This window comes from Ranitomeya imitator, chromosome 1 (assembly GCF_032444005.1).
Source record: "Ranitomeya imitator isolate aRanImi1 chromosome 1, aRanImi1.pri, whole genome shotgun sequence".
Taxonomy (NCBI): Eukaryota; Metazoa; Chordata; class Amphibia; order Anura; family Dendrobatidae; genus Ranitomeya; species Ranitomeya imitator.
Window position 1 is genome coordinate 255,707,301 of NC_091282.1, and position 19,277 is coordinate 255,726,577.

Below are 19,277 nucleotides of genomic sequence, written 5' to 3' on the forward strand. Positions count from 1 at the left end.
ACACCAGTATTTAGTGATATGTCTGTATTGGCTCTTGTACCCCAAGAAAATTATTCTTAGTGATTAGATTTACCAGTCATGAGAAATCTAGCATGATGTGTGTATGGCTCCTACACTAGAAGTTCACCTGAAGGTAGCAGTCCAAGCACAGGGACTGTACACATCCCAAAATACAGTGTCAGCTTGATTTGCATATGGCTTTTATGTTAATTTATCATGACTCGTACATGGGATCCCTACAAAAGGTGTTCTTTGTATTGGGGGGGTGGAATGATGTAAAGAAAGAAGCTTATAGGTTCCCTTCAAGGTCTGTCTGCTTTGACCAGGACCTCTTCTCTATGTCCTATAAGACTGGGTTACATTGCGTTATGGCAGTCGGTTAACGCTGCCATTAACCCCTATTATCGGGTGCATCGCCAACGCATGCCATAATCGGCATGCGCTAACGATGTGTCGTCTTTCAGTGACGGAGCCTCGGACGCGGGCTGCAGCGTCTGAGCCTCCATCACCGCTAGCACAGATGAATCATCTGCGCTAGGGGTATAGCATTAAAGCAGCCAGTCAACGCTATGTGTTGAACGGGTTGCTTTAAAGCAATGTGAACACAATGTGAACACAACAAATTATGCAACTTTATCAAGCTTTTACTTCTTTTGACATAGACCACCGCCTCTCAACCTCTGAGGGACCCCTATTAGTTGCTTTGGCGCAGCTGGGGATGCATCTTGATGGAAATCAATATATGAGAATTCAGCCTATGTGATTACACCAATCACTGGTTTGAGATCCTAACTTAAGCATTTTTAAGAAACTTCCAAAAAAATTTGGGAAAAGAATAACAAACAAAAAAAACACTGATCAAGGACAAGGCCCTGGCACCTTCATGTTTTGGCGGATTAGGACCAAGAAAAATTAGAAAGCGGTGATGCAGACAGTACTACAAAGTCAGGCCCATTTTACATCACATAAAGGAGACATATCACTTGATTAAAAGAAATGTTTCCTTAGTCGACTTTTTACATTAAATTACAACTGCCCTTTTCTGATAAATGGAGTGTGGAATGGCCCTTTCTGGCCACTATCGCTATACGACTTGTAGCGTCTAGTGACTGCAGTAATGAAGAAGGACTCAGCCACTGCATTTTTCTATAATTTGCCTTTTATTTTTCCCAATAACTTGTCACCCCTTTCCATTTTGATACTTGTACAGTCAGAAAGTGTAATTTGATCCCTCCATAAAGACGAAAAATGTAGACAGATAGGAGTGGCTTTTCAGAATGATCGATGGGCACCAGATCTGGGGGGGTGGGGAGAGAAAAAGACTGAAGACTGATTAGAGAAAAAAATAAAAATCAGTTTTTCTCTAATGAGATAGTAAAGGATTTCCAAATGCTGATGAAAAATCCCAGACATCTGAATGAAGCCTTATTGGTACAAAAATTGGACAATAATGTACATTATTTCATTTTCAACTTTTCTTCTATTAGAAAGTTGCATAACTTATTACACAATAGTAAAGCTTTACCAAAATAACAGTATATAGGTCATCAAATCCTCTAACTCACAGTATTTGCCAGCGTAGATTTGGATTTAGACACATTTACCGGTATATTTCCTCCATTGGAAGATCCCTTGCATACTGAAAAAGACCCTTTGGCACAACTGTTACACGAGGCAAACAATCCTTTCTTTCCATCGGCTGCAGTTCTTGAGACATCTGATGTGTTGTCCAACATGGAGACAAGACACAAAAGTAATGTATCTATTCAAGTCATTATCAGATCTTTCATCCATCACTTTCAGTAGTTGTGTCCAAGTAGATCTATTACACTTAAGGTCAGTTTACAAGAACTGATGGTTGGCACGATGCAACCGCTAATAAGTGAAATTTTATCAAACAGTTATTTGAATGGGGAACAAAGGAAACTTTGCAGACTGAGCAATCTATCCTAGAGATCGCGCACACGCTGCAATTGTTCTCGGCAGTGTGAAAGCTGTATACACAGGACAATGCAATGATGATCCTTTGCTGCAAAAGATCAATTCACCCAATGAGTGACAGTTTTGCTCGTCCATCGGGTGATCGCTAGCCTGTTTACACACCAAGATAATCCTGAAGCGACTGTTTAACAATGCAGTGTTAGTGTTTCCACAGTTTGGGATTTTTATATTAAGCCTATAAATTATTGTACAGTTTCTGGATGAAAATAGAAATGCCTCATAAAAGATGTAACAAGTGGCTAAATTACAGGCAATCTCTAGTGCAAACGTAGTTTGTAACAATTAGTGAAGAATTGTGGATAAGTGGCACACAGAACAAAAGGATGCTGGCAACTCTTAGCCAAACTTCCTTTTTATAGTACCCCTATGAGCTCATTACAACACAAGGAGATTTGTTCCAGTTTTAATCAACCTTAATTTATAGCCCAGATAGAGAATTGGAAGACTCTCAGCCATGAAGTTTTTACATCCCTAAAAAGTCTATGGTCCCGCAGAGAGATCCTGGCAGGACTTGCTTGCTGCGGGTGACCAGAACATAGGTCAAATCCCTGCGTATTCTAGAGTAAATTTACACCGCAGGCGTGAAGAGAAGGACTTTTCAGTCTGAAGAGAAAAAAAAAAAAAAAATGTCTTGTGCTTCCGTTTTATTAACAGTACTCCTATGCAGCTTTCCTTACACCGTTAATCATAAAGTAAAAAGGACAGAATAAACTATTGCACACCATTTTCTCTAGTCCAGTAGCCTCAGATTAGGATCTGGTTTATGTGGTCACAGATAAATGAGTCTAATAGGGGGATTCTCAATTTTGAAGGTTTTTTTTCACATTCGCTGGGGATCAGACAGCTGTGTCCCCCCACCGATCCAGAGAACCGGGGCTTCGAGTAGCTATGTGGGTCATGCCCACTTCCACTCCATTCTTTGTTATGGGAATGCCCGAGATTGCTGAAGCACAGCGCTTGGCCACCTTTTGTGGTCATATTTTTTAAGAAAAAAAAAAAAAGGAAGAATGGAGTGAAAGTGCGCATAATTGACATCCAATCTATCTACAAGGGCTCTTTAATGCTCCGCGTCTCGGAATTCATGGGTGGTCCAGCGGTCGGACCCACAACAGTCAAAGTCATTAGTTAGGAAACACGTATGCCTATTATATTATGGTGTAGATATGCCAGAAACCAGATGAATGAGCAAAACACTCGTTTATCAATTGACTATCGTTCATACCGGCATTAAAATCATAAAGATGAGGTCTCCTGCTGACAATATGTTCTTCTCAGAACAATCTTGTTGACAATTAAATGACCGCCGATCAACTTAAATATAAGCAATCGGTGATGAGCAAATGTGCTCGTATGACGTTTTATCCGAGCATGCTCAGGTGTTATCCAAGTATCTCTATGGTGTGCTCGTATATGATGTTATGCTATGATTTGCAGCTGCTAGACAGCCTAAACACACGTGGGGATTCCCTACCAGGCAATTCCTGCATGTGTTGTGTCTAACAGCCGCAAATCATGCAGCTGAGGGGACTTGAACATACTAAAAGAACGCCTGAGATACTCTGAAAACACCCGAGCCCGCTCGGATAGGACGTTATACGAGCACGTCTCATCACAAGAAGCCATCCTTATCCTTCGGAAACGTGTTAACTTCTAATATGAAGAATACCCCTTTAAACGATTGCCGATTTTTTTATATTAAAGCAGATCGGCAGTCATTTAATTGCAGACAAGATCATTGTTCTGAGCAGAACATATCGTTGTTGGCAGCGGACCTCATCTTTAGGATTTTAGTGCCGGTATGAGCGATACAATCACCTGATAAACGAGTGTTTTGGCATTCTTCCAATTGCTGGCATATTTACACCAAAATATAATAGGTGTATGTGTCCTAACCAACTCTTGTTCCCGATAATCTTCTCGAACCCTTCCCACAAGTCGTATCCACACGTAACATTCTTCTACCTTAGGCCGGGGTCACAGTTGCGAGTTCAATGCGAGAAACTCATACGAGTCTCTCACATCAATACCCGGCACTCGGGACCGGAGTGTGCGGCTGCATGTATTTCTATGCAGCTGAACGCTCCGGTCCAAGTGTCGGGTATTGATGCGACAGACTTGTGCGAGTTTCTCGCATTGAACTCGTAAGTGTGACCCCGGCCTTACATGTAGCTGGATCCATTTTATCCGCTTTTCCCAGCAAGCTCATTTTAAAGCACACTCATTACCTACATACAGTTAGGCTGGTAGTATTAACTCCGCAAGCTATAAAAGCATAGCTTAGTGTGGTTGTCATCTGTGTACACAGATCTGAAGACACCACACATTTCTAAGAATGGAGAAGACATCAATGAAATGCGCCAGGCACTGTAGTTTTTAATATTACTTAGAAAGCTATGCCAGCTGTCTGTAGGTACAACTTGCTACACAGAACAGTAACCAAGCCTTAGTACGCCAGGCTCTGACAGCAGTTTTCCCTGCACTTGTAATACAAACAAACCACCATAAAGTAACCGGGTTACTAGGTTAATCCTCCATGCAGTGCATAGGCATCCTCGGATTAAGTATAGTTATGGCATGGTGAAATGTTTTCAGGCATGTAAGGCAGAACGAAAACTCAGCGCTGCGTGTGCTCATGTACGGTCTAGTCACATGTGCTGTAATGCTTCTTGTCCCTGCTCTGTGTATCCGTCGTCTCTGTTGTAATCTGCCCAGACGCCAAAGGATTCCTGAAAGGTGACATTTTTCTGAGTCATGGGCATCCGCTTCTTATCCCGTGAAAAAAAGCTAAACCTAAAGAAAAAGATTAAACATGATCACATAAGCAGACAAGGCATCGCGGCATAGAATCTAGTGTTAGAGGTGTTTTTCCAGTATAGTTTTTAATTAAAAAAAAAAAAAAATATATGGGGGTACAACAATAGCCTGTGTTTATTGGCACATTTCAACTGCAAAAGTCCTAAACTGCAATAAATGCGAGCTTTCCAAAATTTGTGCATGGAAAAACTGACAATGCTTTTTAGAACATGTATTAAAAATGCAAGCAGTAAAGACCGATACGTGCACTATATGCATTTTTTTTTTTTTAAAAACAAATGGGAAGCTATTTGGAATCATATTTGAAGAGTTTTTATACACGGTATAAGGATTTGGGCTCAGAATGCACGCCAAAAAAAAAAAAAAAACTAGTGAACATAACTGAGCGGCACAGGTTGTGTATAATATTTCAGCGTAGCTCCGTTTATTGCAGTGAAGTGGATGTTGCTGTCCTATTGGTGCTCATTTTAGAAGAATTTTTTATTTTTTTTTAATTAATTTGGTCAATCTATTTAAGTCCACGTTCAAACGTTGAGTATTTTACCTCAGCATTTGCAAGCCAAAACCAGGAGAGGAAAAATCAGAGGAAGATTATTATAGAAACACGTCACCACTTCTGTATTTATCACCTAATCCTAGTTTTGACTTACAAATACTGAGGTAAAAAAACCTCACCAAATACTCAATGTGTGAATGTGGTCCAAGTTTGTTGTAATTTTCACATTTATCTAGTATACACTTGAGATATTAATACCAAACGGCGCTATGACCTAATGGCAAAAGAGCAAACAAAAACTCACCTTCCATTAGCTATATACTGTAATATGACAACAATAATAACTGTGAAGCAATTGCAGGAATATTTTATAAAACTATGTCTTCTACCCATTGCTAGGTTATAAATGTTCAGTTTGTCTGATTTTTCTCTTTATAGGTATATTTTTGAGTAAAATGTAAATTGTTCTTTTAGTCTATAAACTTCTGTCAACATGTCTCTGAATTTCCAAGCAATACATTTTGAATTTTTTCTGACAGAAAAAAAAAATGGTCAAAGTTAAGAAAATGTATTACTTTCAGACCTCAAATAATGCAAAGAAAACAAGTTCATAATCACTTAGAAACAACAATGCTAATGTTTTAACTCAGGAAGAGTTCAGAAATCAATATTTTGTGGAATAACCATGATTTTTAATCACAGCTTTCATGCGTCTTGGCATGCTTGCCACCAGTCTTTCACACTACTTCTGGCGCAAAAATGTAAGCAGTTCTTTGTTTGATGGCTTCTGACTATCCATCATCCTCTTGGTTACATTCCAGAGGTTTCCAATGGGCTGGAGATTGGGCTGCCCATGACAGGGTTTTGATGTGGTCGTTTCTAAATTTTTGCCAGAGCTGTATATTTCTAAATTCAAATCCCAAGAAAGACACTTCAGATTTTCTGCCTAATATTACTGATTCCCTAGATTAGCGTTCATTAAAACATAAGCACACACTGCTGAAGGAAGGAGTAGTCCAATGATGTATTACTTAATTTGCTGGGTGCAGAAGTTGTGCCAAGATCACAGTTTTCTCTGTGCAGATCTAGCAGAGCTCGGAATGCTGAGCCGTGCATCGCACACAACACTGACAGAAAGCTGCTAATGAATGGTAGGAGTTGGTTACACAGAGGAGTTGACCATGAGGCACAAGGCAGTTAGGGTACCGTCACACAGTGGCATTTTGATCGCTACGACGGCACGATCCGTGACGCTCCAGCGTCGTAACGATATCGCTCCAGCGTCGTAGACTGCTGTCACACTTTGCAATGTACGACGCTGGAGCGATAATTTCATGACGTATGTGCGATGTAGAAGCCGTTGGTTACTATGCGCACATCGTATACAATATCGTGCACACCTTTGTTACATCATGCGATCATGCCGCCACAGCGGGACACTAGACGACGAAAGAAAGTTTCAAACGATCTGCTACGACGTACGATTCTCAGCGGGGTCCCTGATCGCAGGAGCGTGTCAGACACAGCGAGATCGCTGGAACGTCACGAATCGTGCCGTCGTAGCGATCAAAATGCCACTGTGTGACGGTACCCCAAGTCCTGTAGTGATAATCTCCTGCTGATAAGACACTTATTTTATTGACCCACAAACAAAGCCCAGTAAGTGACACATCGCTGGAATCAGGCTTCTAACACCAACAGCATGCTGCGTGCAGATTATATAGCAATGGCCTGCTGACAGACTCCTTTTAAGGGACCCTAGAGAACAATTTTGTAATCTAAAGTAAAGACTTGGCTGTAATACAGATTACCTTGATACCTTTGGTGAATAAATCTGCTTTGTTGTGGTTCTTTGCTCAGTATTTGGAGTTTTTAGCTGATTAGATCTCGGTGCACAGGGGCTGGACATATGTTACCATATGGGGCCGCTCCCACCAGCCGACTTTTTGTCGGCCGTTTTCCTCGGTCCGAGACAATCGCAGCATGCTGCGATTGTCTCGGACAGAGGAAAACTCTCGGCTCACTCGCACCCATATAAGCCTATGGGTGCGAGTGAGACAGCGCACACCACTAGGATATTATCCGAGTGATGTGCATTATAAGCGGACCCCAGCAATGGAGAAGATGGAGAAATTTATTTTTCCGCCTCCTCCGCAGCTGTGCTCCGATCCTCCCTGTGCGAGAGAATCGGAGCACAGACGCATGACACTCGGCTCCTGCTCTGCTGCGAGCAGGAGCCGAGTGTCATTAGCATATCGCATCCGATGCTCTCACATCGGATGCAATACGCTAGTGTGACCCCGGCCTTACCTGCCTGCTCTGTCTTAAATCTTAACAGTGACCCGTCATTCACGGACCGGAGGCCGGCAAAGTAACTGGGGCAATACAGACAGGGAGGAGAAGACCCCCGTGTACAGTCCGGCCCTTGTGCACTGAAATCCAGTTAGCAGAAATCAAATGGTGATTAAAGAACCATAAAGCGGATTTCTTCACCAAAAGGTATCAATTTAATCTAGATTACAGCCGTGTCTTTACATAAAGTTGGGCTGGCAGGTTCACTTTAAGGCTATGTGCACACGTTGCGTTTTTTTCTGCGATAAAAACACATCGCAGAAAAAAAACACAGCAAGTTCATTAATTTTGCAGGTTTTTTTTGCGGATTTCCCACTATATTATTGCATTGGGAAGCTCCGTGGAAGAAAAAAAAAAAAAAAAAAATGCGAAAAATACGCGTGCGGATTTTCTGCGAAAGTAGTCCAGATTTGCTCAGAAAAATTTTGCACACTTTCCTGAATGTGGGCACATAGCCTAAGGACTACCATACTGACATATGTATGCTTAAGATTTTCACAGCTTTATGAATATGCATGTCAACCTTTAATTTTATATTTCCAGATGTAAAAAGAAAAATAAAATAAAAAAAAAACAAAAACACATCAACATACTGTAAAAGAGATGGTTGACCTTGGATTACCAACATAAGTTTACTATACAGATATAATAGACATGGATCAGAAGAGTGAAGAAGGGACATATAGATTGCAAATAACCGTTTGGGACTAGTACAGGGGAAAATATTGGTTAAATTACATCTGTAAAGTTCTTTTTAAAGCACGGCATCAATCCAGGCGCGGTGTAAAGCATGCAGTCAGCGCCACACTACAGCACAGTGCACATATTAGCACCGCACAGCATGCAAGGCAGGAGCAATTTTATTACATATGTCTACTTAAAATCTTAATGTCTAAATGTTTCCTTTCCCCTATACTAAACCAGCCACGATTTTATTCAATGTCCCTTTTTTTGATTTGCTTATTATAGTCTATAAATTATGTAATTTTCTACTTGTGGGCCTGATGGCAGGAAGAAGCACCAAATGAAAGGAAGAACCATTGCTACTATCATTTATCCATAACAAATACTTAGTGGGGAGCATGTCAATCACTAGACATATATCATAGATCAAAAATAGCAAAGGATATATGACTGACTAGGACCACCTGGACAAACTGCATATACGTAAGAAAGGCACCTTGCCGAAACGCGCGTTGGGGGGGACGGGTCTCTGATGTACGTATACACCCATCTTCTACTGCCGGTATGTATGTACTAGAATACTGTCACTAATTGCCAAGATATGGTTATGATTCTCTTATATATGCTATGTATTTACCTGGCTCTGACATTCATGATATGGGGTATAGTGCATTAGGGCCTGTCCGTTTGTATGTGTTGTTGATGACATGGGTGGGTTTCCCTCTTTTTACTGTACACCGATCAGTTGGTATCTAATAAAGTTTATATATTTTATATATTTGGACTTATGACTGCGTTCTTTGGGGTTTTGCGTATCATTTATCCATGTCTGGAAGCCACAAAACACCATATACAAAATGCTTGGGGATTATGGAGGTATTTACAATGTGCCTTATGCTGAAGAATAAAAAGATGTTTGCTGTAAATGATTTTTTGTTCTTATGTATAGATATACAGTGGAAACATCACAGAAAGGCTTTTGTTGTGAAGAGAAAAAAAAAAAAAGAAGTATAACTTGCCCCTTGAAGAAGCATGGGTGAAACACTTTGCGTGCAAATGAAGAAGATACCTTTACTTGGCCCATATTTCTTACTGAACGGGCTGGGTGTATATAGGTCTTTCATGTTTTTGGGTTTACTTTAGCCGGCATCTAATTATTTTTAAGCATGGATTACTGTCCAGATTCTATGAGGCAATGCATTTTGCTTTGTTTAATCCTTAGTAATAAAATAGTCATTTTATATTATTTCCTCGCTTCTGTTTTTTCTGACGGTTGAATACAGTAGATTTTTTTTTAGCAATAGGCTCCCTCTGTGTAAGATGGGGGGAGGGGGAAGGTATACCATTCTTTTGGCCTCTGTATTTTGAATAAAGCCTTATGAATATATTCTGGATAACCTAGATGTCCTTTCCAAAGAGCTGAAGTACACAATACCTTCATATTTCTGTTATAATCTAGACATGTTTAGTTGCCATCCTCATCATGAATCTGTGTAAAGACACTGAATGGCCATTCTGATTGGCAGCCGGATGCACGATTTTCTTTTCAACAATCCCACAATCAGCCAGTCAGAATGGCAGCAGATTAGACAAGTGATGGCAGCACACTCACTGCATGCACAAAAGTGACAAGCGCAAGACATAGTCAATGAAAATGGGTCCTACAAGAGAGATAAGCCTGCTGATTGGCTGCAATGTGGGATCATCTGCAATCAATCCTGCTGCTACCATGGGCATTATGGCCGTAAATATCCTGATGAAAACAGACACAACAGACAGAAAAAACATTATGGATGGTCAGTATAGTATGTAAAATAGAATATACAACATGCACTGCAAAATGGTATAACATGTATAATCTCTAAGGGAATACTACTTACAAAAGGTGAATTAGACCATCAGATACATATACATCTATTATAGTCAGGATGACCCTGCTGTGTGTGGATTGGGGGGGGGGGATGTGAGCTGCTGAGGTTAAGGACTGTGCCTACAGAGAAATTAATATTCACTGCTCTCCACGCCCAAAAACCCTCCCACCTCTATGCACTGAACCTGGCACCTATTGATGGGAGGGACTATGGGCGTGGGGGTGCAGTGACTAGTCATTATTCTTTAAGGCTATATTCACACTTTGCGGATTTTGCTGCGGATCCGCAGCGGATTTGACCGCTGCGGATCCGCAGCAGTTTCCCATGAGTTTACATTTCAATGTAAACCTATGGGAAACAAAAAACGCTGTGCACATGCTGCAGAAAAATCCGCGCGGAAACGCTGCGGATTACATTCCGCAGCATGTCACTTCTTTTCTGCGGATTTTCAGCTGCTCCAATAGAAAACTGCAGTTGAAAATCCGCAGAAGAAAACGCAGTAAAAACCGCGATAAATCCGCAGTAAAAACCGCGATGGGTTTTCACTGCGGATTTTGCAATTCCGCTGCGGAAAAATCCGCAGTGGAATCTGCAAAGTGTGCACATAGCCTCATAGCGGGAACACTGTTCGCTGCTATTAATGAAGGGTAGACTGATTTAGACTATGGTGGGGACGCTCTCAGTCCAGCTGCCACAGTCTTACTTGCCCTTATTGTGGTAAAATGGATTATACTGAGACCCATCTACAAGAGCATGTGACTTCAGAGCACGCAGAATCGTCAACAGAAGTGATTTGCCCAATTTGTGCCGCATTACCAGGGGGAAATCCAAAATCACATCACATGATTTTGCTGCCCACCTTACATTTAAACATATACCGTATTTTTCAGATTATAAGATGCTAATTTAAGGGGGGGGGGAAATGGGGGTCCCTCTTATAAGCGTATATGCCTTACCGGTACCGTTGCTGCAGGCTGCAGGTTGGGATGAGGGTGTGTTCAGCAGTGCTGTGGGTGCCCGGCAGTGCTACGTGGGTATCCGGCGGTGCTGCTGCGGGGGGCTCTGCTGACATTTTGTGAAAGGCCAGAGCCCCCGCAGGAGGGCCATGGTTTCCTGTGTGGTGGACTCCGGGAAAATGGTCGTGGACATCTCGGGACCAAGATCTCAGCGCTGAGATCTCATCTCCTGAGATCTTGGTGCCGAGATCTCCATCTGCGCATGCGCAAGGCGGCTATTTTCCCCGAAGTCCACCACACAGGAAACCATGGCACTGCGGGGGTTCTGGCCTTTCACAAAATGTAGGCAGAGCCCCCTGCAGCAGCACCAGACCGGAGACACCCGCAGCAGCACCGCTGGACACGCCCGCAGCACCGGACACCCACATAGCACTGCCAGGCACCGTAGACACCCGCAGCACCATCGAGCAGCACTGGGCAGCTCTGATGGACACCCCCACAGCGCCGGACACCCCTGCAGCGGCGCACATTGGAACAACCCCTCATCCCAGCTTGCGGACTGCAGCATCACCCCACTCCTGCCTCCTCCAGCAGCGACCCCGCTTCACCGCAGCCTCCACCTCCGGTAAACAATAAGACGCATGTATTATAAGAAGCACCACCATTTTATTAAAAAAAAAGTTTTCCTATTTTTCTTTTTTTTTGGGGCGAGTTTTATAATCTGAAAAACAAAGTGTATGTATGTATGTATGTATGTATGTATGTATGTATGTATGTATGTATGTACACACATTCATTCCGAGAGGGGAAAAGGGCAAGGTGTGAAGATATAGAGAGTGAGGCACAGTATGGAGCGTTAGCATGGTGGAGGACAGTGTGGAGATATATCTGGTCCAGGTATTGAAGAAGTCCATAGCACCATGCAATCTAGAGGTCCCATTTTTTGGCATAAAACTTTATAGATATGTTATTCTGACGCATGGTTTTCAATGTACAGGTCTTCTGTTAGGGTTAAAACAATCACCATCTCCCATACTGCTGGGCATATACTGGAGAAACTAAAAGTGCTCCTCAATCCTCCAGGACCACCAACAATTTTGGTTGCTCTCCCGCTCCTATATGTGAGCAATGACCTTGGTACCTACATGGTTATTGGACAAGTGACAAGAAGTTGCAGAAGAACAACACTTTTACACATAATTGTGTAAAACTGTTAAGGCTGCCATCACACTAGCAGTATTTGGTCAGTATTTTACATCAGTATTTGTAAGCCAAAACCAGGAGTGGAACAATTAGAGGAAAAGTATAATAGAAACATATGCACCACTTCTGCATTTATCACCCACTCCTGGTTTTGGGTTACAAATACTGATGTAAAATACTGACCAAAAACTGCTAGTGTGACGGCAGCCTAAGAGGATGTGACAAAAAGGATGACATACTGATGAGACATCAGGATCATGCAGTTTCACTACATGCTCGATGACTTTGGAAACCATGAGGAAGTAATGGAAGGCCTGGTTACCTGGAAAATGCGATCAGAGAGAGGAAACAGACAAGCCATGATGTGAATATAAGCAAATAACTGTGTATTGTGTGGAACTCATCACTACAAAAAATGAAAACAACTTAACATATGTCAGATATAATGTGAAGTGGTACGCGTTTCAAGGAAAATGTTAAAGTTTGCTAGGTTCAGTGGTATGGAATATTAGGAAAGAGGCCAAAGCAACAGCTTATGGATCCACACATAATCCTGCCAAAGTAATGGAGCAACAGGATATCTTTTGCTTCTTGCGTGAGCACTCAAATCCTGTAGCTGTATGGTGACCTGGTAGTCCTCATGTTCTGAACTATCATGTGATGCAATGGATGGGTATGGGTAATTAACCCCTTCGGGACAGAGCCAATTTTTACAATTCTGACCACTGTCACTTTATGAGGTTTATAACCAACGCTTCAATAGATCCCACGGATTCTGAGTTTCTTTTTTAGTGACATATTGTACTTTAAAGTTAGTGGTAACATTTCTTCGATATGACTTGCGTTTATTTATGAAAGAAAAAACAGAAATTTGGCAAAAATTTTAGCAATTTTAAAATTTTTAGCTTTTGTGCCCTTAAATCAGAGAGATATCGCACAAAATAGTTAATAAACAACAGTTCCCACGTGTCAGCTTTACATCAGAACAATTTTGTAAACAGAATTTTTTTTTTTTTTTGTTAGGATGTTATAAGGTTTAAAAGTTGACAAGCGATTTCTCATTTTTCAAACAGAATTTACAATTTTATTTTTTTTTAAGGGACCAACTCACATTTGACTTGAGCTGGGGGAAGGGGGGTCATAACAGAAAATACCCAAAAGTAACTCCATTCTAAAAACTGCACCCCTTAAGGCAGAGGTCCCCAACGTTTCTCCCACCCCCTCACAAGAGTGGCAACCAAAGCCCCCATTACAGTCATAATGGTAACTAAAGCTTTTCCACAAAAATTATCCCAAAGCAGTGTACAAAGATCCAGGGGATCCCACAATACCCCCATTCAGTGTTCTCCTATAAAGCACTCCCAAGACTGTCACATCCAGCGTCCAACACCTCCTCTGACAGGTGGTGTCATCTTGCCGCCAGCGTACCATACATAAATTATCTCAAAACCCCTAAGACCAGTATATGTGCATCCAGATCTGCTCTTCTGTACAGGGCTGCTCACAAAATTCACCATTTTCAGATGTGCTCTTCATACCTGTTTGCTAGAACTGGAACTAATGTACCAAGCTGGCAGACAGCCGCGAGCCACAATTCATGGTACCGCGAGCCACATGTGGCTCCCAAGCTACAGGTTGGGGATCCCTGCCTTAAGGTGTGCAAAACCACATTCAAGAAGTATATTAACCCGTCAGGTGCTTCACAAGAACAAAAGTAATGTGGAAGGTAAAAATTAACATTTTACTTTTTTCACCAAAAAAATTATTGTGAAACAAAATTTTTTTTTAATTTTCACAAGGGTATCAGGAGAAAATGGACCACAAAATCTGTTGTGCAATTTCTCCCGAGTACTCCGATACACTGTATGTGAGGGAGCTCAAAATGCTAAAATGGCTGGGATCAATGGTGGCGCCATGTCGCGTTTGGAGAACCCCTGATGTGCCTAACCAGTGGAAACCCCTCAATTCTAACTGCAACCGTAACAAAGCCCTAATCCCAACACACCCCTAGCTCTAGCCCAAACCCTAACCCTAGCCCCAACCCTAACAGAAAAATGGAAATCCATTTTTTTTAAATTTTATTATTACTACCTAAGAAAGGGGGTGATAAAATGGGGTTTGATTTACTATTTTTTTTTTTTTTTACTTTGATCACTGTGATCAAAATGAACCAATAGGAGAAATCTCATTGTTGCCGGCTGGCAGATTTCGGTAGGCGCACTGCGCATGCGCCCGCCATTTTCTTCCCAGAAGAAGACACCGAGGGTCGGGGGACACAGCCAGAGGGTCATTGCAGGTACCGAGGAGGCTCGGGGGACTCCATTTCTCTCTACTCTGATGTGCTAGATCATATCAGAGGAGAGCGAAATTAAATGGGAAATCAGACTTTTTTTTTTGCGGTCGCCGCAATTCTGTGAATACCGGTGATCACAACACTGGAGTCGGTAAAAACCAACCCGAATCCTGTTCTCCGAAGGTCTCTGCTACCTCCGATAGCTGTGACTCCAGAGATTTTCCGACGCTGGGGCATAAGTACCCTTAACTGCCGCCGTTTAAAGGCGTATTGTCGGTCATTAAGGGGTTAAAGATCTCACAATGGGCAGCATGGTGACCGTTTACAACTGAGGTCTTTGGCTCAAATCCCACCAGAGACCACATCTGCGTGTAGTTTGTATGTTTTCCCCATGTTTGCATCGGTTTCCTCCAGGTACTCCACTCCCACACTCCAAAAGAGAAATTAGATTGCGAGTCCCAATGGGGACAGTGATGATGGATGTCCGTAAAGCACAGTGAAATTAATGGAGCTCTATAAAAGTGAGAAATTAAATCTCAACAAAAGGGACAAAAAACTGCTTTCCTTTACACATGGTAATAATTCCAAACACGCACATACTGAATGTAGCAAATCATATACGGTACATCAACTTAAAGGGATTAAATGAACCACTGTGGGGGGACATTTACTTAGAAGGTGAATGTCAGCCCATTCAGAATAGAACTGTAAACCCAAAAGTAGAAAACAGAACATATGGTCAAAGAAAGATCTGGAACGCAAGTGAGAAGGATAATATCTCTATTTTAGGCAGTATATGGTGGCACTAAAAAGAGTGCTCGCACTTGCATAAAACAAATAATTATACAGACATGATAAAAGTCAGTCAAAGATCACACAAGAAAAATCCATATTAACCCCTTCCCGACCTTTGACGCACCGTATGCATCATGAAAACCTGTGCCAATCCGACTTGTGACGCAGCATATGCGTCATGGTCGGATTGCGCTCCTGCAGGCCGGAGCTCCAAAACCCCCCCCTCCCCCCCACACCCCCGCTATACGATACGCCCCACATACTAACCTACCTCCTGTGTCCCTCCGTCAGTTCCATGGGTGCCGCCATATTCCAAAATGGCGGGCGCATGCGCAGTGCGCCCGCCGAATCTGCCGGCCGGCAGATTCGTTACAGGTACATTTTGATCACTGTGATAGAACCTATCACAGCGATCAAAATAAAAAAAATTAATAAAGCCCCCCTTTATCACCCCCATAGGTAGGGACAATAATAAAATAAAGAATTTTTTTTCCCCCCCACTAGAGAAATCACCAACCACACAACTGAAGAACAGATATCAAATCTTTGTAGAGGATGAAGATGGCACACCTAAGGATGAAGCAATACCAGCAAGCAAAAAAGAAAAGGGCACACAGCAACAAGTGACAGCAAAAAGTACAGCCAAGAAGCAACGAAGAGTGGTGGTGGTGGGAGACTCACTACTGAGAGGCACAGAAGCAGCCATCTGCAGACCGGACATAACTGCAAGAGAAGTATGCTGCCTTCCAAGTGCGATGATCAAGGATGTGACCGATAGGATACCAAAGCTCTTCAGCTCCAAGGACGTCCACCCATTTCTTCTGATACATGTTGGCACCAATGACACGGCAAGGAAGGACCTACCGACAATCTGCAAAGACTTTGAAGAGTTGGGGAAGAAAGTAAAGGAACTGGATGCACAGGTAGTTTTTTCTTCTATCCTTCCAGTAGACGGGCATGGCACCAGGAGATGGAACAGGATCCTTGATGCAAACAACTGGCTAAGACGATGGTGCAGACAACAAGGATTCGGATTCCTGGACCACGGTGTGAATTACTTGTACGATGGACTCCTCGCCAGAGACGGACTACACCTCAACAAACCTGGGAAACACACATTCGCCAGAAGACTCGCTACACTCATCAGGAGGGCGTTAAACTAGAAGAAGAGGGGACGGGAAGAAAAACATTAGACTTGAACAAAGAAGATCCAGGAAAACAAACTCAGAAGGGAGGTAAGAACATTTCTAAAACAATCCACAGCGAGGAGATTGGAACAAAACAAAATCCTCTAAACTGCATGCTTGCAAACGCCAGAAGCCTGACAAACAAGATGGAAGAACTAGAAGCAGAAATATCTACAGGTAACTTTGACATAGTGGGAATAACCGAGACATGGTTAGATGAAAGCTATGACTGGGCAGTTAACTTACAGGGTTACAGTCTGTTTAGAAAGGATCGTAAAAATCGGAGAGGAGGAGGGGTTTGTCTCTATGTAAAGTCTTGTCTAAAGTCCACTTTAAGGGAGGATATTAGCGAAGGAAATGAGGATGTCGAGTCCATATGGGTCGAAATTCATGGAGGGAAAAATGGTAACAAAATTCTCATTGGGGTCTGTTACAAACCCCCAAATATAACAGAAACCATGGAAAGTCTACTTCTAAAGCAGATAGATGAAGCTGCAACCCATAATGAGGTCCTGGTTATGGGGGACTTTAACTACCCGGATATTAACTGGGAAACAGAAACCTGTGAAACCCATAAAGGCAACAGGTTTCTGCTAATAACCAAGAAAAATTATCTTTCACAATTGGTGCAGAATCCAACCAGAGGAGCAGCACTTTTAGACCTAATACTATCTAATAGACCTGACAGAATAACAAATCTGCAGGTGGTTGGGCATCTAGGAAATAGCGACCACAATATTGTACAGTTTCACCTGTCTTTCACTAGGGGGACTTGTCAGGGAGTCACAAAAACACTGAACTTTAGGAAGGCAAAGTTTGACCAGCTTAGAGATGCCCTTAATCTGGTAGACTGGGACAATATCCTCAGAAATAAGAATACAGATAATAAATGGGAAATGTTTAAGAACATCCTAAATAGGCACTGTAAGCGGTTTATACCTTGTGGGAATAAAAGGACTAGAAATAGGAAAAACCCAATGTGGCTAAACAAAGAAGTAAGACAGGCAATTAACAGTAAAAAGAAAGCATTTGCACTACTAAAGCAGGATGGCACCATTGAAGCTCTAAAAAACTATAGGGAGAAAAATACTTTATCTAAAAAACTAATTAAAGCTGCCAAAAAGGAAACAGAGAAGCACATTGCTAAGGAGAGTAAAACTAATCCCAAACTGTTCTTCAACTATATCAATAGTAAAAGAATAAAAACTGAAAATGTAGGCCCCTTAAAAAATAGTGAGGAAAGAATGGTTGTAGATGACGAGGAAAAAGCTAACATATTAAACACCTTCTTCTCCACGGTATTCACGGTGGAAAATGAAATGCTAGGTGAAATCCCAAGAAACAATGAAAACCCTATATTAAGGGTCACCAATCTAACCCAAGAAGAGGTGCGAAACCGGCTAAATAAGATTAAAATAGATAAATCTCCGGGTCCGGATGGCATACACCCACGAGTACTAAGAGAACTAAGTAATGTAATAGATAAACCATTATTTCTTATTTTTAGGGACTCTATAGCGACAGGGTCTGTTCCGCAGGATTGGCGCATAGCAAATGTGGCGCCAATATTCAAAAAGGGCTCTAAAAGTGAACCTGGAAATTATAGGCCAGTAAGTCTAACCTCTATTGTTGGTAAAATATTTGAAGGGTTTCTGAGGGATGTTATTCTGGATTATCTCAATGAGAATAACTGTTTAACTCCATATCAGCATGGGTTTATGAGAAATCGCTCCTGTCAAACCAATCTAATCAGTTTTTATGAAGAGGTAAGCTATAGGCTGGACCACGGTGAGTCATTGGACGTGGTATATCTCGATTTTTCCAAAGCGTTTGATACCGTGCCGCACATGAGGTTGGTACATAAAATGAGAATGCTTGGTCTGGGGGAAAATGTGTGTAAATGGGTTAGTAACTGGCTTAGTGATAGAAAGCAGAGGGTGGTTATAAATGGTATAGTCTCTAACTGGGTCGCTGTGACCAGTGGGGTACCGCAGGGGTCGGTATTGGGACCTGTTCTCTTCAACATATTCATTAATGATCTGGTAGAAGGTTTACACAGTAAAATATCGATATTTGCAGATGATACAAAACTATGTAAAGCAGTTAATACAAGAGAAGATAGTATTCTGCTACAGATGGATCTGGATAAGTTGGAAACTTGGGCTGAAAGGTGGCAGATGAGGTTTAACAATGATAAATGTAAGGTTATACACATGAGAAGAAGGAATCAATATCACCATTACACACTGAACGGGAAACCACTGGGTAAATCTGACAGGGAGAAGGACTTGGGGATCCTAGTTAATGATAAACTTACCTGGAGCAGCCAGTGCCAGGCAGCAGCTGCCAAGGCAAACAGGATCATGGGGTGCATTAAAAGAGGTCTGGATACACATGATGAGAGCATTATACTGCCTCTGTACAAATCCCTAGTTAGACCGCACATGGAGTACTGTGTCCAGTTTTGGGCACCGGTGCTCAGGAAGGATATAATGGAACTAGAGAGAGTACAAAGGAGGGCAACAAAATTAATAAAGGGGATGGGAGAACTACAATACCCAGATAGATTAGCGAAATTAGGATTATTTAGTCTAGAAAAAAGACGACTGAGGGGCGATCTAATAA

The 19,277-nt window shown here is 42.0% G+C and overlaps 1 protein-coding gene across 2 annotated transcripts in view; it reads right to left on the reverse strand.

Moving 5' to 3' along the window:
- Positions 1 to 2,630: 2,630 nt before the first annotated feature.
- RILPL1 (Rab interacting lysosomal protein like 1) overlaps positions 2,631 to 19,277 on the reverse strand; it is a 61,057-nt gene continuing 44,410 nt past the window's right edge. Inside the window, exon 7 of one of the 2 annotated variants that reach the window (XM_069755964.1) lies at positions 2,631 to 4,791. In XM_069755964.1, coding sequence (XP_069612065.1) covers positions 4,647 to 4,791 — 145 coding nt within the window. In that variant the 3' untranslated portion in view covers positions 2,631 to 4,646. Of the gene's footprint in view, positions 4,792 to 9,923; positions 10,101 to 19,277 lie in introns of those variants that run through there. The other variant, XM_069755970.1, reaches the window with a different exon arrangement.